Source organism: Melozone crissalis, unplaced genomic scaffold (assembly GCF_028551555.1).
Source record: "Melozone crissalis strain CALT ecotype California unplaced genomic scaffold, PUWL_Pcris_2 ptg000005l_1, whole genome shotgun sequence".
Classification (NCBI taxonomy): domain Eukaryota; kingdom Metazoa; phylum Chordata; class Aves; order Passeriformes; family Passerellidae; genus Melozone; species Melozone crissalis.
In genome coordinates this window covers 24816638-24842202 of record NW_026535783.1, presented here as the reverse complement: position 1 = coordinate 24842202, position 25565 = coordinate 24816638, and the positions used below count along the sequence as shown (strand labels likewise).

Below are 25565 nucleotides of genomic sequence, written 5' to 3'. Positions count from 1 at the left end.
AGAATTGGGCAGACAAACGCCATTTCTCCAAATCTCTCCTCCCTTTCCTCTTTTCCCTCCAGCTTTATATGCTGAGCCTGATGCCATGTGGTATGGGATATCCCTTGGGTCTTTTGGGGTCAGCTGTCTCAGCTGTGTCGCCTCCCAGCTTTCTGTGCACCCCTCAACCTCCTCACTGGCGGCATAGGTGAGGAGAAACAAAGGCCTTGTGTCTGTCATAGCACTGCTCAGCAGTAGCAAAATATGCCTTTGTTATCAGTATGGTTTCTAGAACAAATGCAAGCAGAACCCCATACAATTAATAGGGAGAAAACTAATCCCATCCCAGCCAAAACCAGCAAAACAGAGGATCAAACATACCTTTTCCTTGACTTTTTTTTTTTTTAATGCTCTGTATTCAGAGCTTAATTATTTATAGGAGATCTTGCAAAGCCACCTATGGCCACATATTTGAGTTTTATCCTTGAAATCTCTTCATACCTCTCAGCCAACGCTTGTCTTGCATGTAGTCCATAGTCTTTGTCTTTCTCTTCCTCATTTCACTCTCCAATCCAGTGAAGGATGGCCTTGGGCCTTTCTGAAGAAGGAATCTTCCTTTATGGTGTCCTGAACTAACAGGATCCCCATTTGTTAGCACAGGTGTGTGGGTTTGGGTTAGCATACTAGAGGAAATTTTGCCTGCTGCTCCATCTGTTGGTATTTAGAGATAAATACCTACTCTCACTGGGTTAAACACCATTCCTATCTACTTTTTCTGCTCCAGATTGTTCTAATTTTAAGCAGTTTTCTTTTTCTTTTGACACCAAAATTGGCTGGAGAATAAACTTTCTAGCACAATATGAGGTATTAGAAAGCAGGTGTTCTTTATTACAATGCTGGACACATTTGGAGGATTTTCCTCTACTCAAATGTGTGCAGGAAAGTTTACAAGAGGTTATTTATTCCATCAGGATCATACACATTCATTGCAACATACTTCCTAGCTAATAGATAAATATAACTTTTCCTAGCACTAACTTGTATACCTTATCCCTTTTACTGGAACTCCTTTTGTGGTCTTAGAGGGTCATGTAAAGGAGTTTCTGGTGGTTCTATTCACTGACAGCCCCCAAAACTGGAAGTGGCCCTGCCTTACACTATTCTTAGGGCATGCACTGTTCTTTTTTTTTACAGAAGTTTGCCACAAAAATCACTTAGGTTCCTCATTGTGTGTTTATCCACTGATTCCAGCTACATTTACCATCCTGTGTGTCTACTTTCACATTCTTTTAGCTAATTGATTGTTAGTTTTAAGCTTTATCTTGCAATTTCAAGGGAACTGAAAATTTTTATCTTCCATGCTATCACTTTAGAGAAGTAAATGGTTAAGGTCAGGCATCACTTCTCATTTTGACCATTTCAGCCCAGTTTCTCTTTTTCTGACTCAAGAATGTCCCCTGTGTATGCTATTATCAAATTCTAGTTTCTGGAGAAACTTTATCCCTCTTATTACCTTCTGCCTTTGTCACTTACATTAAATATCAAAATTGATCATATATTTTGGATGTATCCAAATCTGAAATCTTAGTTAATTTCTTTCCTGTAAGATGCAGAAATATCACACAGTTTTAAAAAATATTTGGAGTATTTAACTTTCAATATACACAATCCAACATATTCTGAAGATTTTATGAATAAAATTTTCCAGTGCATTTCTGCGAAATGCAAGATGGAAGATGCACATAAAATCTTTACTTTTTGTTTACACTCCTTTAGGTGTCTGTGATATTATGCTTCTGGAGAAAAATTTCTTGCTTCTCCCCAGGAGGTGTCATGATGGAAATTACAAGCAAAGATAAAGAATCCTTTCCCATGTATTTTGAGTTCCACAGTAGATTTATTATGATAGTGTGAATATTAGTGTGTTCATTCCTCAATTTCAGTAAAATTCTGTTCTGTGTTGGACAATGGAGACCCAGGCATCAATCAGGGACTGATCTATATGCACTGGATTAGATGGAAAAAAAAACCCACGAGCACCTCAATGCAACATATTCAGTTGATTTTTAAAGTATGTTCCACTAATCTTTATCTTTGCCTGCATTCATCTTGCCTAGCGTATGATGAAAACAGTACTGTAATTTCTGGTCATTTAGCCCAGTACCATCCGAAAACCATGGATATAATTGCTCTTCCATTTGAAGTCATGGATGATAAATTTTTTTGGCTTGGAACTTTGTTTTTCATGGAAATGCATTATGCTTCAGATGCACTGAACTGTCACTTCCAAATTGGGCAAAGACTGATGAAGGCTGAACAACAGTTTCTCTTTTGATTCATTCATTTTACTTCAGTTGCTGCAGGTTAAATGAAGGCTGAAGGCTTTAATTTGCTTAGAAGCCACACTATATTTTAACTTTAGAAATATTTGCAAAACTAATTTTACTGTAATTTTCTTTCAGATGTTTCTCAATGCAGATAGAATGTTTTCTTTTTATCATATGTACATATGCATGGAATTAACACTTCTGTACACGTGTTTGCCTTCTCTCTATTAAAAACTATATGCAACATTCGTGGAAGGGGAACATACAGAACTTTTGAGATGTTTAGGAGCAGTGCTCTTTAAATTTCAACAAGGACTGAAATAACAATTTGGGGCTCTTAAGGAAAGCATAAATCAGTGTATCACCTGGATGAACTTACCTTATCTGAGTGCCATTTGGTATTTTCCATGATATCTGTTCATTGGTCCAAACATTTCAGTGACAGAGAACAGATGGTAAACCAGCTTTTTAAGTAAACTTATCTAAATTATTCATCCTTTTAGTGAAAGAGGTAGGTGCACTGTAGTTTAAGCTCTGAAATAAAACTAGCTAGAATGTAGCGGAAAGGTCCACTTGAATTCTAAGTCATATGAGAAGCGTCTGAGAGAGTAGGGGTTGTTTACCCCAAAGAAATGAAAGCTCAGGAGAGACCTTATAATTGTCTACAAGTATATGAAAGGAGAGAGTGGAAAGACAGGGCTTTGCCAGAAAACCAGTGACAGGTTTCTTATCCCAGAAAACCAGTGACAAAACAAGAGAATGTAGCCTTGAATAGCTCCCAGTAAGTTTGAGGTTTGATGTCATGGAAGGTTTGATGTCATGTAAGCATTTGAACTGACTGCCTGAGGTGGTGGTGGAGACATCACTCCTGCAGGTGTTTCTAGAAATGACTGGACCTGGCATTGGTTGTATGGTCTAGATCAATCACAGGTTGGACTCTATGATCTTAGAGTTCTCTTCCAACATAAATCCAAAAATAACAGAATATGCCAAGGTGGAAGGGACCCACAAGGATTGTCAAAGTCCAACTCCTGGCCCTGCACAGGGCATACACCAGAGTCACACCTTGTTCCTGAGAGAATTGTCCAAAAGCTTTTGAACTCTGTCTGATCAACTTCTCTGAGGTCCCTGCTCCAGTGCCCAAATACCCTCGAGTGAAAACGTCTTCCTGATATCCAACCTAAACCTCTCCTGACACAACTTCAGGTCATTCTCTTGTGTCCAGTCACTGCTCACCACAGAGAAGAGATCAGTGTCTGCTGCTCCTCTTCCCCTCATGAGAAAGTTGCAACTGCAATGAGCTCTCTCTTCAGTCACCTCCAGACTGAACAGGCCAAGTGACTTCAGCCTCTCCTCATATGTCTTCACCTCAAGGCCCTTCACCATCTTTTTTGACCTCCTTTGGACACTCTGTAATGGCTTTACCCCTTTCTTACACTGTGGCACCCAAAGGTGCCCCCAGGACTCAAGGTGACACCGCCCCAGTGCAGAGCAGAGCCCCACTGATGATGCTGTTTCTGATGTCCCCAGTGACACAGTGATCGTCCTGGCTGCCAGGGCACTGCTGACACATGTTCAACTTGCCACCAACCAGGACTCCCAGGTCCCTTGCCATGGCACTGCTTTCCAGTATCTCACTCCCCGTTGTGTACATAAACCCATGATTGCCCAGTCCCATGTGCAGAACCTGGCACTTGCCCTTGTTGAACTTCATATTTGGGATGATTGCCCAGCAGTCCTATTTGTCCAAGTCTCTCTGCAGGGTCTCCCTGACTTAGGGGAGATTCAGCACACTCTCCCAATTTTGTATCAACTGCAAACTTACTTAGAATCCCTTCTAGTCCTGTGTCCACACAGCTAATGTAGATGTTGAGCACAGGACTGAGGATGGAGGCCTGTGGAAGGCAACCAATGACAGTTCCTCAATCTGATGTCACCCCATTCATTGTAATCCTTTGTGCCTGACCTGTAAGCAAGACACATAGACTTGTGATTGCTCACCTATCTCAGGATGTTTTAATCCAGCTGTGTGCTGGCTATTTTGTCCAGAAAATTTCTGTGAGGCACAGTATCAAAAGCTTTACTTACTGAAATGCAAAATGATTACATCAACTGGCTTCCCTTGATCAGCTAAGTGGGTTGCCTTGTCATAAAAAGAAAAAAGGTTTGACAAGCAGGACTTTCCCTTCAAGATGCCATGCTGGCAACTGTGCTGTCATTCAGGTTCCATTTAGTTTTCCAGTTTCTCCCAGAATAGTCTTCTCTAAAACCTTACCAGGGAGTGAAGTGAGATTGACAACCCTGTATTTTCCAGTCTCATTCTTCTGGCCCTTTTTAGAGATTAGAAGAACGTTCCTCAGCTTCTTGTCAGCTGGGACCTCTCCAGATTCCCAAGACCATTCAAAAAATCATCAAGAGAGGCTTTGCAAAGAAATCAGCTAGCTCTATGAACTATTTTTGAATGAATTTTTTCCCTAAAATGGTAAGCAGCATTTCTGTATTCCTCCCACACTACCCAATGTTGCTCTCACTTAAACCTTCCTTTTTTTGCCTTATCTTCAAAAGAAGATCCCTGACAGGCAGGCTGGCCTTTTGTCCTGCTTGCTTGACTTCTGACACTTAGGAATTGCCTGTTACTGTGCCCTTTGGAAGTGGTGCTCAAAAAGTGTCCAGAATTGACTGACTCCAGTGACTTGAAAAGCACTTTTCCAGGGACATTCCTCATTAGTTCCTTAAGCAGAAGTCATTAGGTGATTTTGTGAATTACTGGCAGGTACTTCTAAATGGTAGCAAATTTCTTCAAGAAATATTGCAACTATACAGAAGCAGAGATCTAGATTAATGTTGCAAACATCTTTCAATATACCACCTGATTATTCGTTTTGCTTAGTAAAGAGAAGAGCCTACTATTGCAATCAGTTTGCATTGCATCATCCAGATGGATGGTACAATTTTCCATTAAAGATATTCAATAAAATGGTACTCAGCAAAGTTCTCATGGAACAACTAACTACAGTTAGTTGTACTGAAATATTTCCATGACCTTTCTCAGATAAGATTCTGATTTGCTCAGAAGAAGAAACTATTTTTGAAATTCAAATGAGAAAGGACTTACAAGTCTATGTCTGAAAATCTGTGATTTTTTTAAAAAAACATAAATACTATTTCTTATTCCTGAGAGTTTTAATGGATCAATAAGTGCAACAACATTGCATATACTCAGCTAAAGTTTGTTCTCTGGAACATGAGCTTCTCAGTCATTGTCTTGTTCACCAAGAGATATTGATGGTTTTATACTCCTTTATAATGTAGCCATTGATAAAGTGCTCGTATTTCCTTATACTAGGACATGGTTGAGTATATTTCTATAAAAATGTAAGAATATCTGCATTTTCCAGGTCTGTTTCAGGCATTATGAGTGTGGTGTCCTAAGAGATGCTGTTGTCCATGAGAGGCTGGGATTATTATGATCAAGTGCTGTATTTTGACTTCACCCAGTGGCTTAAAGATTTGTGGGGTGAAGAAGAAGTGTTGGACTTTTAAGAGAATTAAACAGGTAAGTCTATTGAAATAGTTTTGGGTTTTTTTATTGTCAGTTTTCAGGTTTTTTCAATTGCAAGTTCTATCTCAGTGCTCCCTCTGTCCAAAAAAAAATCTATTTCACAATCACAAATGCAAATGACTTTCACAATTTTTATTCTGAGCAGCTCTTTATTTTGTACAGGAAACTGTTTTCTTTAGAGAAAAAAGAAATTACAAAAGGAGACAGAGTTATTTCCTTACATTGTGATAGAAAGAAGAATCTCTACACCCAATAGCATAGAGCCACTGTGAGAGCAATAAAAAAAAAAGTAAATAATTCAGTTAACAGAGTTTAGTGGCATCTATGTACATTATTTTATCAAAACATTGTTAGATGTATGAATTTTAGGGCTGATTTTCTGTTTATTTTACCATAATATTTGGTTTATTATTAGATACTGAGAAATGTCTTTCATCTCTAAGACTCCTGTTTAAACAATCCATCTCATTTCTTAGAATAACCTGCAGAAATCAATTGACCTAAGATAAGGCAATGTGGTAAGGATGCACTAAAACATTGCCAAAAGTCAGTCTGTCTTATCTGATTTTGATGGATGTTTCACTAGGCAGGGGAAAGATCAAGAACAGTTTTGTATCTTTTTTTCTGTATGTTGCTGTAACTTTTATCTTTTCAAGTAAGAATCTTGAAAACTATGCAGGATCATGGCACTCTGGTACAAACTAAATCTAAGAATCAAGACAATGTGTTAAGCTAAGATTCTTCCAGCTTATCGGTGATTTTCTCCTTGGTAAAGAATAAAGAATTGATAATTTATTTACCAGATCTAGTCAAAACTGTCCTGAAGTATGTCTAGGGCAGCAATAGATACTGCTGAACAAATTCCAGGCTTAGGCCAATGTGAATTGTACCCTACAAATAGACAGTTTGGCTCAGGAAACATGAGGGCAGTGCTCAGGTGACACTGTACCTTGTGATCTGCACGGTACAACCTCCAGACAGGACCCCATGAGTAAAAGACAGCCAAAGAGAAGTACAGAAAACTGTCTTCACATCCATTTCTCCAGACTTTAGGTTTGGAGTACACTCAGATAGAGGCAGGTCAGCTGTATCTGTATCTATTTCACAGCTGCACTACCATTGTATTCTACCTGTTTTCAGAAAAAAGTATTTGCAACAGAATCATTTTTGTAACTGTCAAGAAAAATACATATTGACCACTTATTGCTGCAACTGAACTAATCTCTGATATCAAAACTAGTAATTTAACTAATAGATTTTTAACAGATTGCGTTTTTTAACGTTGAAAAACTAAAAAAAATTTAAAAGGGAAAATCTTGGCAAGTGACTGAAATATGACTAAAAGTTTCATAAACACAATGTTACAACTCATCATCCCCATCATAACCGGGGAATTTTCATGCTGATATATAGTGAGAAGAAAAATGTTTAAAATAACAATATATATAGTATTATATATGTATATGCGTGTTTCTAGTTTCACTTTATTTCCCTATAGAAATCTACAGCCTTTTAAAATGCTCTTCTCATGTGTCTGTATTTCTTATAGTAGCTTTATTCTGGTGATGTGAGAGGGAAGTTGGATCAGGATTGTTATTCAGGATCCTGTTGCATCAGGATTGTTTATGCTTCACTAATATTTATCTCCTTAAGACTCAATTTTTTAATCCATTTTTAAAAGAAACTGTAACATTTAATTTAAAAGTTATCTATGAGATAGAAGTCAACAGTGATAGAAGTCAAGGCTTTCAGACTATGTAGTATGCGGAACACAAGAAGCTAATCGCACATGCAATTCTTATTTTGCCTTTCAGAAAATATTACTTTTTCTCTGTGCTGTCCCTCATTTGTAGTAGTCTTTGGTGATCTGTACTGTAAAAACTAAGTACGCTTAAACTGTTATTACGTTTGTTGTCACAATAACGGTTCAAACTTTTCACCATTTACATCAAAGGATAAACTGTTTCCAGCTTTCTATGATGCACTTCTGGCTGAAAAAATGGCCCAAAAATTAGGAGCTCTACAAACAGCTGGTGGGAGAAATTCTTTCTCAAAAGTCTTAAATTGCTTTACTAGCCAATGAACTTAGAAAAGGACCTCCAAGAAGCAGTGGGAAAATTAACTTCCAAATCAAGGTCTTCCTATTTTCCCCTCGAATTTTGCATGGTAGCACCATGGCACAGGGCAATTGGTATCCTATCAAGGCCCAGTGCTCTTTTAGGGACTGGAGGGAGAACAATGGTAACCTTAGCCATGTAATGAAAAACTCAAATATTTTTGTAAGAAACTCTTTTCAGTACATGGAAGCTTAAAGCAATTCTTCAAACAGTAAAAATAAGGCACTATTTTTTACAGGTTTACTCTTAGTGGGACTTTTTGCTGGGAAAACTTGTTTTCTGTTTTGATTTGGTTTGGGTTCTACTTTGATTTAATGGCAATATTGCTAAGGTATGTGAAGTCTGTCAGGATATTTCAATGCTGGTTTTAGCCTCTTATGACATGGTTTTAAAATGATCCCTCCCAAGTTCATGCCTTTCCACATTTTACTCTCTTTTCAACAAATAATAATTATCTTTTAAAGTTTCTGCACAACAGAAATTTAAATATTATATAAATACACATGGCAAACTCAGGATATTTCCATGAGTATTAACAAAAATGAAAGTAATCCAAAATTTGGTGAGTTCATATCATGAAAGTTTTACATTTGCCATTCGCAACAAAAGCTGAATATGGTATGTAAACTAGCTAACTGTACTGTACTTTCAGAAAAGACCTGAGGGCAATTGAATGTTTTATATCTGGAGGCTTTGAGTGACTAATACTAATACCATGTGCAATAGACTGATAGCTCCAAGTTAATCTACGGCTGTTTACAGTAGTCTACTTACAAAATGAAGTGAGAAGTGAGGATATCTGGGAGTTCAGGAATGAGCTGATCAAGTTTTTGACTGCTCCAGTGATTTATGGCAGGTATTCTGAGCTTGACAGACTTGGAACTGATACTACACCTTTCCTTCTCTTTGATTTTTCTTCATCCATTTTTTAATTTTTCTTTTGAAATTGTGTTTTCTTAGTAGTTCTCTTTAGTTATTTGTGATTTCTTGAGTCTAATTTAGAGTCTTTTGCCTTCTTGGAATAAAAGGCTCCTAAGCCATGTAAATGCTTGAAAATATAGTGTTCATTTCTATCTAAGGTATTCTGTGATTTTTAGAGGCAAAAAACAGTCTTTAAAAGATTGTGTCCCTTAAGAACCAGAAAGCAAAATAAAATTAAACCTTTAATCCTTTGTATTTTTAATTTTAATTGTCTTTTTATTGTTAGCAACATTTTTGGGTTTTGAAGCTATAATGATAAATACTTCCTGAAAGAAGACAAGTTTCTATAAATATTTTTCCCTTTCCATTTGAGGTCAGGTTATTAATTTTACTACAATCATCATAATTTTTAATATTATTATAGATAAAATCTGTTTGCATAGTTAAATCAGGGAAAATCTAGTCAGTAGACCTCTGAGAAAGTCTTGCTTTTCCTGTGTAAACACTGTGGGAATGTGACTGACAGTATACTGATCCTTTTATTGGTACACTGTCTCACTGGAAAATCAAAGATGACTTCTTACTCTTCTTCTTTTTTCTTTTTTACTCTTCTATCCCATCTCAGTCTTTTAACAGATTTTTCCACATCTGATAGCTTATGATGAAAGCAGATTATGTTGTCAGTGGTGCACATTGGAACTGTCCATTTCCCTGCTTAGCACTCTAGTTGGTCCTCCCCATTGAGCCTTTCCTGCCCTTAATTACTTAAATACAACTTTACACAATGGGCATATCAGCCCAGAAGGGCTCAATATAGAGAGCTTTTGCCTCTTCAAACTCACCCCCATAAGTATTTGTAGAAATGAAATCTCATAACCCTGTTTCTCAAATTTATGTTGCAATTAAAAACAAAGTCACTTCTGAATTTTATTTCTCTAACTCAGCTTCTATCTTGCAGGTTTTATCCTTCTATTCATCATTTTATCCCTCCATCAATCAATAAATTTCAATTGTCTAGCAATTTCAGCAGGCCGACAAAGGAAATCAAATGTACCAAACACCACCATGCTCCCTAATAAAAAAAAAAATACATTCCTAGGGAAAGTTACAAAAATTTTTTCATTACAGAGGATCTTACAAAAAGATGAGGCAAAGAGAAGTGTGGAAAAAGGCTTAGGGACATCTTGAGTGTGTCAACACAATTATCCTGTTGCTGACAAGAGAAGTTAAAACCACATAGCACTGACTTCTACAATAAAGTCTTCCCTGACACAAGTCAAGGTGCAGCTGAAAAGCAGAACACATGCAATCTAGATCAGGTTAGCAATCAAGACCCTGAATCTTAACATTGTTTCAACATTTTTCAAGTATTTTTAAAGTCTGTAAACCCCTTTGGATGTTCATCGCTTCACAGAAATAGATAAATTGGAAAAAAGAAAAAAAATAAGAAAAAAAAGATGGACCACTGTATCAAAGGAAATATCAAGTTATTTGAGTCATTCCTTCTAGGTCCCAACCCTTTGCTAAGCAAAATGTGGTTACATAAAAATTGATATAAAGATCTCTTCTTATTCTTTCTTTTTCTCAGAGTGTCCTGTTGGGTTAGATTTCCGTTCCACCATAGGCACATTTAAAATGTTCCATTATTTTTCACTGACATTTCTCTACATTACATTGGTTCAGGTTGTAATTTGGTTGTCTGAGGATTTCATCAAATTCAAATGGCACTTTGAATTTCTTTCTTTACAATTCCATTATTTCATAGTTCAAGTCTTATGAGAGTTTGCTTTTCTATTCTTATTGGCTGATCTTTTGTGGCACCGCGAATAAAACATGTATTTGCACACATCTGAGACTACAAGACCATCATTCTGTGATGAGATGGGAATGAACAAATGGCTGCTTCAGTGTGATGCATCTTGATGATGCTATTATAGTTGGGGACGGTTCAATACAGATTGTCAAAGCAAACACACTTAGCAGCCCGTGCATATTGAGATATAAAGCTCCTAAACTGGATGTAAATCTCATGGTCTGTCAAATAAACAGTAAGCATTTTAAGAACTCTCTGAATGAACATTGGAAATGATACATTTTAGAATCTTGAAATGAGTTGTCCAAGTCAGTTGAATAATACCCCGTTCTTTCTTCCTACAAAAAGTCAGGAGGTAGAATGGAAATCTTCTAGTATATGGTCATACAATAAAATCACCTTTAAAATGTCCTTTGCAATCTCTGTGGCTTGACAACTGAAATTTCGCATGTTTCATAGCAGATTCAGTGTTCCAAAGTTCTGCGAGTGAAAATAACTTCCTGGAAAAAATGCTGAAACCATATAAATAAAAAATAAAAATTAAAATCTCCATTCTTAATATTGCAATGCAATTTTTTTAATCTAATAATTCATGGAAATACATATGTTATTAACATTATTAAACATCTGTCTTAATTGTGAAAGTTAAGATCATGGCTGTAAGATATTGTAAGACTTTAATGCACAAGATATTATGTATGAAGTACATTGAACAACACTTTTTTTTCAACAATTTATGTTTCAGACATTTGAGTAATATTCAAGTGATGTTTCCAAAAACTTGAGATTAGGATCTGACACTGTTGGTATCTGTAATGAGGTGTGTTTAAGATCAAAAAAGTATTTTTGAGAATAACATACTCTTCTATTGCTGTAGATCTAGCTTAAAGCATAAGTGAAACTAAATGTGCAAATGGTCGATGCAAGTGGTAAAATGGCATATATGCATATTTCATATATTTTTAGGAACATCTTTATGGACAAAACCACATTCAAAGGTATGCGTGGCAATGTCAGAAATTCTGACTACAGACTATACATATGCGTATATATTTACAGAAGATAGATTTCATTAAGCAGTGACATGAACTTTGAATTTCCTCTATAATCTTTTCTGTGCTGCAACTATCACAGTAATAATTGTGTTTGCAGTTGAAAGGCAAAGTTATGATTCATTGTAACAAATTCTGTCAAATTAGAACATTAGTGTTCCTCTTACTTTCCTCTGGTAGTTTTTCCTCTAGCAAGGAGGTGGACATGTTAGATTTCTCTCTGTATTTGGGAATATATTCTGCCCTCTGATTCTGTTAGTTCCACTGCTGCTTCATATAATGGGAAGAAGCAATTCTGCAGTTTCTCCTAAGGTGGAAGTTTCTTCCGACTCAATCTACAGCATTCTGTGTGTTATCTGGTCTGGACGACTGATGTCCACCCAAGCAGTTCCTGACTCCCTCTCCTCAAGAGGACAAAGCAGCAAAAAATATATAAAAATTCATGGATTGTTTCAAATACAAGGAGTTCACCTACTAGTTACAATCATGGGCAAAACAGATTCAACTTGATTGATTTTATATATGGAAAATTTAAAATGGAGTAGAATAGTGAAGATCAAAGACAAAAAACTAGACAAACCTACACTGTCTCTCCATTCCCCCTGCCTCCCCCGCTTTGCCCCAGGATCAGCTTTGCTCCTCCACTCTCAATCCTTCTACCTCCTCTCTGAGTGGTGCAGCCAGATGGGGAATGGAGATTAAGCCATAACAGTTTATCTCTGTCACTCCTTTGCATTTTTCATGTGCTTAAGCATGGGATATCCTCATCACAGAACACTGTTCTTTCAGAACTGCTCCAGTATGAATTCTTCCCATAGAGAAGAATCTTTCAGAAATTGATTGGTCCATAAATGATCCCCCACCAGCCACAACTTCTGCCAGAAGACCTGCTTCTGTATGGACTCCACAGGCTACAGCTCCTGACAGGAATGTGGTCCAGCATGACTTTTCTACACAGACTCCCTCAGGCACACTCCTGCTATGGAATGGCGTCTCTTATGGGCTGGATGTAGATATGTACTCCATTGTGGCCCTCCATGGTCTGCAGGGAAACAACTTGCATCACCGTGGTCTTTTCCAGGGGCTGCCAGGAATTTCTTGTCTAGCACCTGGAGCATCTCTTCCTCCCCGTCATTCATTGACCTTGCAGCCTGCAGGGCTCTTTCACATTTTCTCACTCCTCTTTTTTACAATTTGTCTGCAGGATTTCTTTTACTGTTTCTTAGAACTGTTATCACAGAGGCACTACCATTATCATGGCCAATGGGCTTAGCAAGGACCAGTCTGCAGTCTACTGGAACAGACATTGTTCTGCACTGGCAGCCTTGGTTTCTATTCACAGAGGCTACCCCTGCAGTTCCACAACTATCAAAACATTGTCACTTGTATGGAATGAAAATTTTATTGATGTAACATAGACCACAATTGTCCTTGAATATTTAAAGCTTTAGGAAGAATGAGGAAAACAGCACAGGTGACAACGTTTTAATTTGTTAGGAGCACTGGAGAATAAGAAATTCCATTTCTGAAACTGATAGATCTGCCCCTGAAGGCAGAGGTAACTCAGATTCTTGTTAGTAGTCCTCTTGCAGCAGATTAGAATATCCTACTACCTCCCTGGGGAGCTTTACACCTGAGCCAGTTGTGTAAGGGAGGACATTGGTGTGATCAAAAGCACTGTGGTGCCTCAGCAGGGATTGTTTCTTATTTGCCTTCTCCCTTATCTGTACCAAAACCCAGCTTGTGTCATCCAGTGGTGGGTGTTCAACTGCTCCCTCTGATCAGAGCATTCACCACCACATGAAAAACTCTCCTCCTCCCCTTCTTTTCAGGGCAGGGAGTGCAAACCTGGCCTCAGCAAATTAGCCATTGCATTTTCACATTGACAATTTTTTTAGTCATTAACCACTAATGTTTCAGTATCTCACAGAAACATGTGTGGGATCAAAATTATACCATTTGTATAATTTTATGCACAATTCCACTTTTTGAAATTGTGGATAATACATTTAGTAGCTTTCAGGAATCTTAGTAATACAGGTTACTGAAGTTGTTACCTCCTTAAATGAAAATACATTGTAGAAATATCCACTGGGAGAAAAGAGAAACCATGAAGTCAGCATTCCTTAGTTATACATGTAAAAAAAATTTAGGAGCACCCTGTGCTCAAATCTGAATTCATACAGGTTGTTTTTTGGGGTTTTTTTGATGATTGAGTGTTTTTTGTTAAGTCTGTAACATTTTTTTGCATATTGATATATGTCCTTTACTACATCTAAGTAGTATATTTTTTCATATCAAGCCTGATATATTTCCTGCTTCTATACCATCTTTTAATGAGATTCTCAGATATCATTATTACTAAGTCTTGAGATTTTTGTCCTGGATTTTATTAGAATGACATTGTAAAGTAGAAACTTAAGTTTTTGCTGTCTGGGTTTTTTTTGTTCATATTATATACTCATGCTGTTAATCCATTTGGATATGTGCAATAACCAACAGGATTTGCTATTTCTCTCTTTTTATTATTATCAGTGAAAAATAATTCTAACTATTCAGGACTCATCCATTTAGCATATAAATTATAGCATCTTGGTCCTCTGTTAAAATATTACAGCATGTGACAACACAACCATCATAAGAAAGGGACAGGAAATTTTTTATTTTTACATCTTAGCCATGCTAAAAAGTTGCCCTCTCCATTCATTTTGCATTTAGTTAAATAGTAATACCTTTACTTTGATCAGAATTATGTAAAATATGATGAAAGCAATTTAGGCTAATCAATATACTTTCCAACTGAAATAGTTTAAGAATATTCACATGCCACATTTTTACATCTCAGCTGAGAAGTGGTCATATCTTAAGCTGAAGTAAGCACATTGTCTATAGCTATGTGAATGTTGTGCAGGAATAAACAGTTCCAGCTCATAACTTATTCAAAAAAGAATGATTTGTGAATAGTTCAGTGTCAGTCTCTTCTCCCTAGTAACAATTGATTGGACTATACGAATGAGCTTCAAATTGTGCCAGGGGAAGTTTAGATTGGATATTTACGAAAAATAAAAAATCTTCTCCAAAAGGGTTGTCAAACATTGGAACAGGCTGTCCAGGGAAATGGTTGTCACCATACCAGGAAGTATCTAGAAGTCATATAGATGTGCTGTTTAGAGACATGATTTGATCATAGACTTGGCAGTGCTGGGTAAACTCAGTCTTAAAGGACTTTTCCAATCTAAACCTTAAGATGTAATCTAGATTTCTGTAAGGCCTTTGACATGGCCTTCATCTCCAAACAGGGGAGGTATGCATTTGAGTGGTGCAGTATTCTCCAGATAAGGAATTGGATGGATGGACACAGACAGGGAGTTTTGGCTCTGTATCCAGGTGGAGGCCAGTGACAAATGTTGTCCCTCAGAGCTCTGTCCTGGGTCCAGTTCTCTTCAGTATTGTCATCAGTGACATGGACAGTGGGATTGAGTGCATCCTCAGCAAGTTTACAGAGGACATGAAGCCGGGTGGTGCAGTGAGCACAAGAGAAAGAAGAGCTACCATCCAGGGCAGCCTGGAGAAGCTCAAGAAGTGAGTCCACAAGAACCTCAGGAAGTTAAACAAGTGTGTTGGCCCAAGGTGTTGGACTGGGGCAATCCCAAGCACAGACACACACTGGGAGATGAACTTCTTGAGATCAGTCCTGTGGAGGACAGCTAGGGAGTTCTGATAAATAAAAAGCTTGACATGGCCCTGCCATGTGCACTCTCAGTCCAGAGAGCCAAATGTGTCTTGGGCTGTAGCCAAAGCAACGTGGCCAACAGGGGAGGGAGGAGATTCTGCCCCTCTGGAACCTTGCATCCAGCTCTGATGTCTCAACACAGGAAGGACATGGACATGTTAGAATTGTCCCAGAAGAGGGCTACAAAGATGACCAAAGTGCTGGAACACCTCTCCAGCAAAGACAGGCTGAGAGTGCTGTGAGGGTGTTGAGGAACTGGAACAGGTTGCTCAGAGAAGATGGAGATGCCCCACCCCTGGAAGTGTTTGAAATATACTAGGATGGTGCCCTGAGCAATATGATCTAGTGTGTTGGATTCCTGCCCACGGCAAGTAGTTGAAATTGTGTGACCTTTAGGGTTCTTTCCAAAAGAAACTATTCTATGATTCTAAGTGATTTTATGATCCTATAGGTTTTTTCATTTGTACAGTGGGACAACTGATAAAGAAATACTTTGGTTTTAACCTCTCAAAATGTAAGACCAGTGAAAGACATTTGTTGTCTTTAGAGGAAAAGCAGATGGATTATATAAGTTGCAGTTAGAGGTTGCTTATTATGCTTCATCTGAGCATTAGCATAATTTCCTTTAGCTTTCTTTGATCTTTCTGTGTTTGCCTCAGGTCGTTTCAAGAGTTATGCTTGAAATGCTTCATTCCACTGGAAAAGCACTGTTGTGAATTTTTGCTGCTGCATAGATTTTCTCAGAAATGAAACTGTACTGCAGTGTCTAAGACAAGCAGAAACAGCCCATGCTCTATAACTGAGGACAGAAGAAGGTGAGGAGGCTGAACCCTGTCCAGCCAAGGAAAGCTAAATGAAGTCATACACTTCTACAGACATCTACTGTGTTCTTTTTTAATCCAACTACTTCAGAAGAAACACATTTTAACCATGTGTTGTATAGGAACACGCTAACTTCTAGTTTCTCTTTTTTCTTTTTCATTTATATGTTTATTAGCATGACATTTTCAAATGCTAATCAATGTGTGAGTTTACCACTATTCATATTTTACATAGCCAGTGCAAACTGACCTTTATGCTGTGAAATAAACAGTTGGGAACAGGAGTTTTGAGATGTCTCCCAGCACATAAAATCTTTTATAAGATTAAAGAACGGCTGCTCAAATAAAACCTTCTGATCTAGTTGGGTCTGGGATAGGATTTAGCTAGTCACAAATGCTTTAAGCATTGGGCAGGAAATTGGGGTTTTTTCTTATATCTAAATGTAGTCTAAAACCCTTCATTATTTCCACTGCACATCAGTAATGCTAGACTGTCATTAAACACATGGACACTCACACACAGTTCCCCTTCTGTGATGCCATAAGTAAAAGGTATAAAATGTCTGTGTGACCCAGAACTATTTGCCTTTAACTCACTTTTATGGCCAAGACCCAATCCTCTGCTTGGGCTCATTTTTCTGCCACACATTAAGTGTTTCATCTTAGATTTGTTACCTGTCTCAGGGAGCCTCATGCACTGTCTGTCAAGCTCTGGTAATGGTTCTTCTTGGCTCCCATATGTGTCCCATTTGTTTTGATGGCAAGCAATTCGGAGAGTGGACTGTTGAACGCAGCACCCACACAGCGCTTGGCACCATGGCACCACACCACCTGAAGTCTTGCCTATTTGAGTGAAATCCATAAAGAGTTATACGTAATAACTCTTCCTAAACCCTCCCTAAGGACTTGCATTTTCCGTCCCATCATAAGCAGAAGGCACTCAGAGTTAGGAGAGACAAAGTTTCTGTCAGTAGAGTGAGCAAAATGAGATACGTTTTTTCTCAGTCTAGTTGTGTCTCACCTCTGGCTCAGAGGATTGACTTTTCTGGGTTGAAGGGCAGTTTATTTTCAAGGCTCATTCAGTCTTGGCCTCTGAGCCATGGTTGCAATCAAAGATGTCAATCAGCATTAACTGTAATTGTTTTATGATAGAGAACTGGAATGAGGCCACCAATTCATTTCCTATAGGCCACAAAGAAGCTATCTGATTGTCACAATTTTCAGTCATTGCTGACCTCAGGCAATTTCATGCCATTATCTGGAGGTTAAAAGCTCCCGATATCATTACCTGACAATAAAGCCATCTATGCCTTTGAATTCTCATTTCTGAAAGGGTTTTTGGTCTGCCTACACTTCCTCATGTGCTCACAGCAGCTGTTGGTACCAGGACAGTGAAGTGATTGGTGGTGATTGGATTTAGCGGATTGGACTTAGCCAGCCCTGATGCCATCTGCCTCTGTGCACAGTTGTTTTTTTGCTCTGTGGCCCAAAGAGCCACAGTGGCTTTAAACCATCTGAATCTCACCTGAAGAGGGAGTCAATATTTACAAAAACATTTCAACGAGTAACTGCAGGCATTTTTGTTGCTGTACTGGCGACTGGTATTTCAGAAGCTAGACAGCATTAGCAAATCTCTTTCCATTAACTTGATAATAGGTTGATAGTAACTTGATATTGGCTTGATATTGCATTTGAAAGCATTTACTCTTTGGAGAGTGAGGTTCAGGCCATTAGTTTTGTTTGGGTCGTTTTTGTTAGTTTTTTCCTCACAGTGAAATGTTTAATGAATGGTTCTCTTTGTGTTTAGTTTTCCATTTTACTTAGAAAGCTGTTTGAAAGACCCATAGAACATTTCACTCTCAGAGACAGTCTTGAAGATGGCTCATTATATTGTCTTCTTCTTTACAGTTCCTCTATTGCATTTATATGATTCAGCTATTGAGATTTCCTAAACTACATGTAAAACTACTGGTTTTAAAAACAGAAATGTTGGTATCTCTGGCTGTATTTACTAGCATTTTATTGCAAAAAGAGATCCCAGAAAATTAAAGAGGTTGAGAAGAAACATTTCTGTGGAAGTAAAATCGGATGGATTGGAACTTCAAATTATTTTGGCAGTAGCAGATATCCTTTTTTCCTCTTTTGTGTAATGGGGAAAAAAATCCAACATAACCATAGAACTGTAGGATGATTTGGGTTGGAAGGGACCTTAAAAATTGTATGATTCCAACCGCTATGGTCAGGGACACTTTCCACTAGACCAGGTTGCTCATAGCTCCATCCAGCCCGGCCTCTTGAACACTTCCAGGGATGAGGCATACACAACTTCTCTGGGCAACCTGTTTTCCATGCCTCATCACCCCCACAGTATAGAACTTCCTCCTAATGTCAAATCTAAACCTAGTTTATTTTACTTCGTGTTTTTAATAAGCCCTTAGAAGACAATTTCATATGTGTGTGTATGTATCTATATATAGATAGAGATAGAGAAAGAGATATAGATGATATAGATATAGATGATATATAGATATAGATATAGATATAGATATAGATATAGATATATTAGATATAGATGGTATAGATATAGATAGATATAAATATATATATTTTCCAGCCTATCATTTTTAGGTCAATATTTTTTCTCCCTTTTGATTAATAAAAGTAAGAGTAGAATAGCTTGAAAAATACCCCAGAATAGCGTAATAATCTTCTCTGCTTTGTTAAATAATCATATACTTAAATATCAGGGATATGTTCTTCCTCTACCTTTTTCTGTATTACATAATCCACTAAACAGATGATAGTAAGATATAACTAAAATAAAATTAAGAAGAAAACACATGCTCCTTCCCCAGAAAACAGTTTTAAATAAAAGTCTCTGGTTTGCAATGCTAAAAATTACTGAAATATTATTTGAAAGTTTTAAGCTACATTAGACTCAGAAAATGTTTGAATAGCTGAAAGTCAGAAAGAAGGTACTAATCCATGCTAGAGGATTCTAGGAGAGCACAGGTGCATACAATGTCCTTTACTTGCTAATTCTTCCTACAGCCACTTCCAGAGGGGCAGCAGTGGACCTGGATGTACTACTGTACATACTTTCAGAGCATTGGTAGAAGAATCTTTTGAAAAATTCACAGCATTAATTTCTAAAATTAAATTATATATTTGCTTGATTTATTTTAGTGTGTTTTATTAGATAAAAACCTTCTATTACTCTCTATTACTTTGTCATTTCTCCAGTCCACAGGAATAACATCTCTTTCTCATATGTATTGTCTAGAATTTCAGATTTTGTTTGCTTTTAAACATGAATTACTGCTGTAAAAAATAAAAAGAATAAGAAGAAAACAAGAAACAAATCTTATTAAAAAGAATAAGAAGAAAACAAGAAACAAACCTTATACCTTTTCAGAATATAAGTAGACATTAGTTTCATGTCTAATAGCTCTGCCCACGGTAACTGAAATTTTGCAGCAAAGCAGATGTGTCACAGTCCAGCATTCAGAGTACTAGAAGCTCATATAATTGGATTACTAAATTATATACTTTTTTTGAAAATATTTACTGTATTATCCCAGAATAAATTCTTAATAATTTTGATGGAAAAATAGAAACACTAACTAATTTCTCCTTAACCTTGTGAAATGCTGAAAGATTTCTGGTTTTTGGTTGAGGAGTCAGAAATCAGATTAAAGAGCATTTTAGTGTTTTTTAGTCTAGTCTTTTTATCCCTTGTGCTTCCTCTCTACTTTTTTCTCTGTCAGATGCATTGACGGTTGGAAATTGAAGGTTGGATGACTTTTCTTGAATCAAAACATTAAAAAAGTATAGACAGCTTTAAGTGTCACTGTATTATGAGTGGCTAGAGAGTGAGAAAAGGAAAGAGTGGGAATTCAGCTTTTCAGTCATTTTTAAGAGAGTAAAAAGGATTCCTATTGATTTCATCAGCAAGATGTTCAGAAGTCTCTGATATAGTCGCACAGTACAACCACAGATTGAAAAAAGAAATGCTCATTTTACTCCCTCAAGCCTTATCTTTTGAAAGTTCTTACTTCCAACTTGAGCAGTACTTTTAAGAGTCAGCTTCTGGAATGGAACTGAACTCTAGCTCAGAAAATCTTTCTGGTTTAGATTAAGGATCCACTAAAGGGGATCTTAATTAATAATCTTAAAATGAGAAAGATGAGGAGTGGTGAAGACATCTAAGGGGACAATCTTCACTATGTCACCTGGATTTCAATGAATGTGTGTGAAGTCTTGACAGTGGTCAAAGCAAAAATGGCAGTGTGCTATGTAATGTTGGCCGAAGTTTGCTCACTTATACTTTCCATCCCATCTCTTTTTCACCCTATCTCTTTTTTTGCTGTTATTATTGCATCATTTATTTAGTAAAGATCCTCTGGTGCTGCAAGTATGTAAGACTTTGAGCCTGTAAATTATCATTAACATCCCTAATTTTTACCCATATAGGTAAAAGCTGTCACTCCAAAGTAGAAAGTCTTTTTCCATGGCTTTAGCCTTCATATGGTTGAGTTTCATAGTACAACAGTACACGGGGGAAAAAAAAGTGTGACTGAACAAGGAAAAATGTTTTACACTAGGAGGGTCATCAATTTCCTTGTCAGAGTTGAAAGGAAACATATTTGTTGTTTCCCTTGACTTTATTTTACCTTCTACAAACACAAAAATTCTACCAAAGATCAATGAAAAAAATGGTCTTCTCTCAGCGCAATGGTGATTAGACTTCCCCTCTAAGAGCATGGACTGAACTTCATAAAAAGATTCTTCTGCTTCTCATTTAAGAAAATGGGCCTGAAGCTTCACATTTTGCTATTTATGCAGTCATTTATACCCAGATAAAAGCAGGTATGAAATGCAATCAGTTCAGTCTTGTTCTCTTACATCTGCTATATACAGACATAAATCATGCATGAGCTGCTTAGTAGGGAAGAATCAAGTTTGAAGTATCTATGTTTTATGAACTTCAATAGTTTCCTGTGAGCCAAAACTAGGCTTGGAAAAAAAAAATACTTCAAGGAACTTCAAGCAGGTAATTGTTCCAATCTGTTGTGTTATCTCATGAGCTTTGTCAGCGATCTGCTGCCAAGTTCTCAGTCTGTTGGCATTAATTCTCTCTGCTCTGGGACAATGTTAACCCCCACCTCCGCTGGCCTCCCCAAGGAAAAAACAGACTAGATGCACATGAATTTGCTGCTGAAAACCTTTTCTCTTTTAAGTAGCACAGACAAATGTGAGAGACACAGTACAAGTTGTTGCCACACAAGTCACAGATTTCCTGGGGGTATGTATGACCACAGTCTGTTCTATTTCTCATGTGTGTGAAAGTTAATTTGGAGCCAGAGGAGAGGAAATGGGAGGGCAGAGACTCAGCCTTCCTTTGGTATCTCTTTCATGGAAGTGACTGAGCTTCATACCTCATAAAATATTCATCACATTGTTTGAAGAATAAAACAACATATGTGTGTCTGCTCTCAGCCTTTAGGAAAGAGAGAAATTCCTCATGGATATGATTTATATTCATTGTGTAAGCTTTTGTGGGGCTCGTAAGTCAGTGAGAATAAAGATTGTGTGGAAAAATGGTTTGAAAAAGGTATTCTGTGGTGTAGCTCACAGCTCTCATTGTGCTGCAGAAATATGATTTATTTTCATACTTCACTAACAAGACTCTGGTGAGATGGACGTTCATCTCCACAGACTGCACTTCCCCTGAAAAAAAAATATTCCTAGAAGACATTTTTTAATGAGTTATAGGAACTGAGTATCCATATCTATGCATCATATTAAAATGAAGACGACCAACTTCTGAAGATTATTTTACTGCTTATTAAAGAGCAACAAGCATTCAAAAAGAGGGAGTGCTGGTAGCAATTCCCTAATATATTACTACCTTGTAATTCCTAAATTTTCATTCTGACTCCCCTTTTGCTGCCTCCTGCCAGTCTCAGAAACAGTGCTGACAGAAACAGTGGCACCTTGCCACAATATCCCTGCCTTTTGTTCAGCCCTTCCCATATAGTCTTCAGTAGCTCCAGAGTTTTCATAATTTCTTTAGTAGCATAGTCCTGCTCATTTTTTTGTGCTTTCCTGTTAAATTTCCTTCACATGAAAATAAATACACTTTTGAAATTTTTGAATTTTTTTAATTATTCACTTTCACAAATAAGGTCAAATAGTTTGTAAATTTTTTCTTTGTTGATTATATGCTATACTATGGTCAGTCATATTACTTTATTGCAGTTAGTGATAAAGGCCAGGTTGACAACACTTAGTATCATGCTCTCAATCTTCCAAAGAGTGCCTCATGCTGTCCATAATCCTAGGATAATTAAACATTTTCTGAGCATCATGTAGTATCTATCATCCTCCAAACTTGTCTCCCTAAAATCTCTTTTACTCCTAAGGCTAAACCTTTTTTGGAGGCTATAATTAGGTCTCATCTCCTAGCTAACAAATATTTTCAAATGGCAAAGATGATGTGCATCTCCACACACAATCTCCAGTGTTCCCTCATGGGTGTATAAATAAATTATATATATAATACATATATAATATATTATATATATATAGTAATGAATAATAATAAACTATATAATTAATATAATATTAAACTATATAATAAGCTATATATTTGGTGATATATAGTATCATGTTTCTCTTCTTGGTACCACTTATCATAATGACACATGACATAAGCTGACCCATGTCACAGTATCAATGACATGACATGGGGATGCAATTTCTGGGAATGACTGCTTTTTCTACTAGTTTGTCATGGTCACCATGGTTGCTTAAATAATGTTTTAGGACATTTTCCAGGTGGTGAGAAGGTCCCAAACTGCATCTGTCTTGGAGGAATGGAAGCAGCAAGTTCTTCTATAGTTATTTCTACTGTCAGACAGGTGCTACTCTAGTTTTATTCTTCCATTGTAATTGGAATTACAGAGCAGCTGGGTTTGGGAAATCTAATTCTCTGCAGATGTGAATATTCAGTAGTAACTATTAGGTGATAATAATTCTAACAAAAAATGTTGTCTTGGGGAGAAGACATGCTACTTGTATGATCTGAAAGAATCACAGTCTAATCATTTTATGGGCTTTAAAAATATGACCCAGATAATTACCTGCTTCAGAAATGTTTTGCTTTGTGATATGCTGTCATGCTTTTTTTCCTGTAAAATACTGGTATTTGCACTGTCATCAGCCCTTGGCCATGGTCCAGGGCTCACTTTTCCTAGATAGTGTATGAAATAATAAGAACTCTCTTTCCCAGGGTGTTTGTATATTTAAGGTGAGACAGCAGCTAGAAACAAACACACCAGGGGAGTACAAGATTAAGGCAATACTGATCAATATACTGAGCAGTAGTTAACTGATGCAGTTTTTTATAAGACAGCACCACAATAGTTTTAAGGAGACTCTGAGACAACTTATAGAAAGTTCTAAAGTTATGAGATACAGATGCACATATATTATATTGTGTCAAATCTGTAAACGGGGAGATGACAATTATGTTGTGTTTGAAAAAATGTTGGTAATATTTGAGCAACACACCAGGTAATCTGAAATGAAATACTCTCCATCTAGCACTTATAGAGGGCCTTGGCATAAATAGTTTTTTGAGTTTTGAGAGTTTTTATGGAGCATCAAAATTTATTTCAGGTTCATTTCAGCTGTCTCTTTTTGTAGAAAGCCCAGTCAGCTGCAGAATACCTGAAAGTCTTTGCTGGATATTCTGCCTGAAGATAGGATGACATTATGCTCTTTCTTCTAGAATTTCCCTGAATTTCTATGCCTGTGAGTCAACTTTGTTATGTTTAGCAACAAAATGGGAGAAATATGGTTCCAAGGGGCAGATCCCTCATTTCAGAAGAACAGTTTTAGTGACAGCACTTGATTTTCGAAAAGATGTTAAATATTTATACAAAATGCAGCAAAATACAGCAGAAAGAAGTCTGCATGCCCACAGGTTCATCATGCAACCTGTTCCAGTCACACCCCCCTCATAACTGTCTTCCTTATATCCCACCTCAACCTTCCCTCTTTCAATTTAAAACCTGCGCCAATTGTCTTGTCTTTCTCTGTATTTCATATAAACGCCCTTTAAATATTGAAAGTCCACAAGGTTAAATCATGTTTTGTTAAGCAAAACACTACATACTACAATTTTTATGGAAAATTTCCATGGCAATTTTATTTTCTTAGTGCTTATCTGGCTTATAGCTGTATGTCAGTGACAGGCTTTGGAAAGCTTTGATTCTTAGACCAGAAAAAGAGTCACCACAGATTTATTGGGCCCTCTGTATGCAACCTACAGGATAAAAACAGGCTTCCATTCTATGGCATCTGAAGTAGAAATTGAAAGGCATCAAGCTCAATAAAACAGGATGCATTCTTCACCTAATGTCAGAATTCAAATATTTGTCCGCTAATTTTTACTCTACACTAAGATTTATCTCATTCAACATCAGTGCTACCTTTTTACCTTGAAAATTGCTTAAAACTGTATTGAGACTTCTGCCCTCCAACACCAAATACTGGAGTTGCTGGAAGTACAGCTCTTATCATAAAAACCTGAAAACCATTTTCCAGTTGGTGCCTGAAAATAATTCAGCTATACTTCCAAGAGTGGTGGATATTTTGTGGCATGCGCTAAGGCAAAAATTTTTCTACTAAACCCATTAAAGACTTTTAAAAAAAATAGAAGTGGTTATATAGACAAGAGAAGGGAAACCATTAATTTTATTAAAGACAGATACTTATTCTTCCTATATAAAGTTCAATTTAAACGTGCTACTTTCTTTGAATAAAGAGGCAATTTAATGTTACTGATCAGGGAAGTGATGCCTAAGATTTATAGTTTTTTAAATTTTTCACATATTGAATGCTTTGTAGATTGCTAAAGCATGGCTGCAGCTTCTAGTACTTTTCCTATCTTTCTTCCCAGCATTTAGGAACAATAAGTTAACCTTATTAATACATTCCTAAATATTATTTAGTCTTATGCCAAGAAAAGAAACAGCTACAAGGATGTTCTGTTTTCCAACCAGAATCTGGACCTGATATAACAAAAATGGGGCAAAGAAAACCTCTGGAACTGTCCCAGAGGGACAGGACCTCTAACCAACTAGCCTTTTAATTGGATGGTATATGATAAGTGTACTAATCAACTAACATTATAAAAATTGTAGAATTTTTATACCCCATGCTATTTTTCCC

At 37.0% G+C, this 25565-nt stretch overlaps 1 protein-coding gene across 4 annotated transcripts in view; it reads left to right on the top strand.

Moving 5' to 3' along the window:
- The window catches only part of LINGO2 (leucine rich repeat and Ig domain containing 2), a 475184-nt gene that overhangs the window by 312973 nt on the left and 136646 nt on the right, over positions 1-25565 (top strand). For 3 of the 4 annotated variants that reach the window (XM_054286363.1, XM_054286373.1, XM_054286371.1), the window contains one exon: positions 5705-5862. In XM_054286363.1, the coding sequence (XP_054142338.1) occupies positions 5773-5862 (90 nt within the window). In that variant the 5' untranslated portion in view covers positions 5705-5772. Of the gene's footprint in view, positions 1-5704; positions 5863-25565 lie in introns of those variants that run through there. The other variant, XM_054286374.1, reaches the window with a different exon arrangement.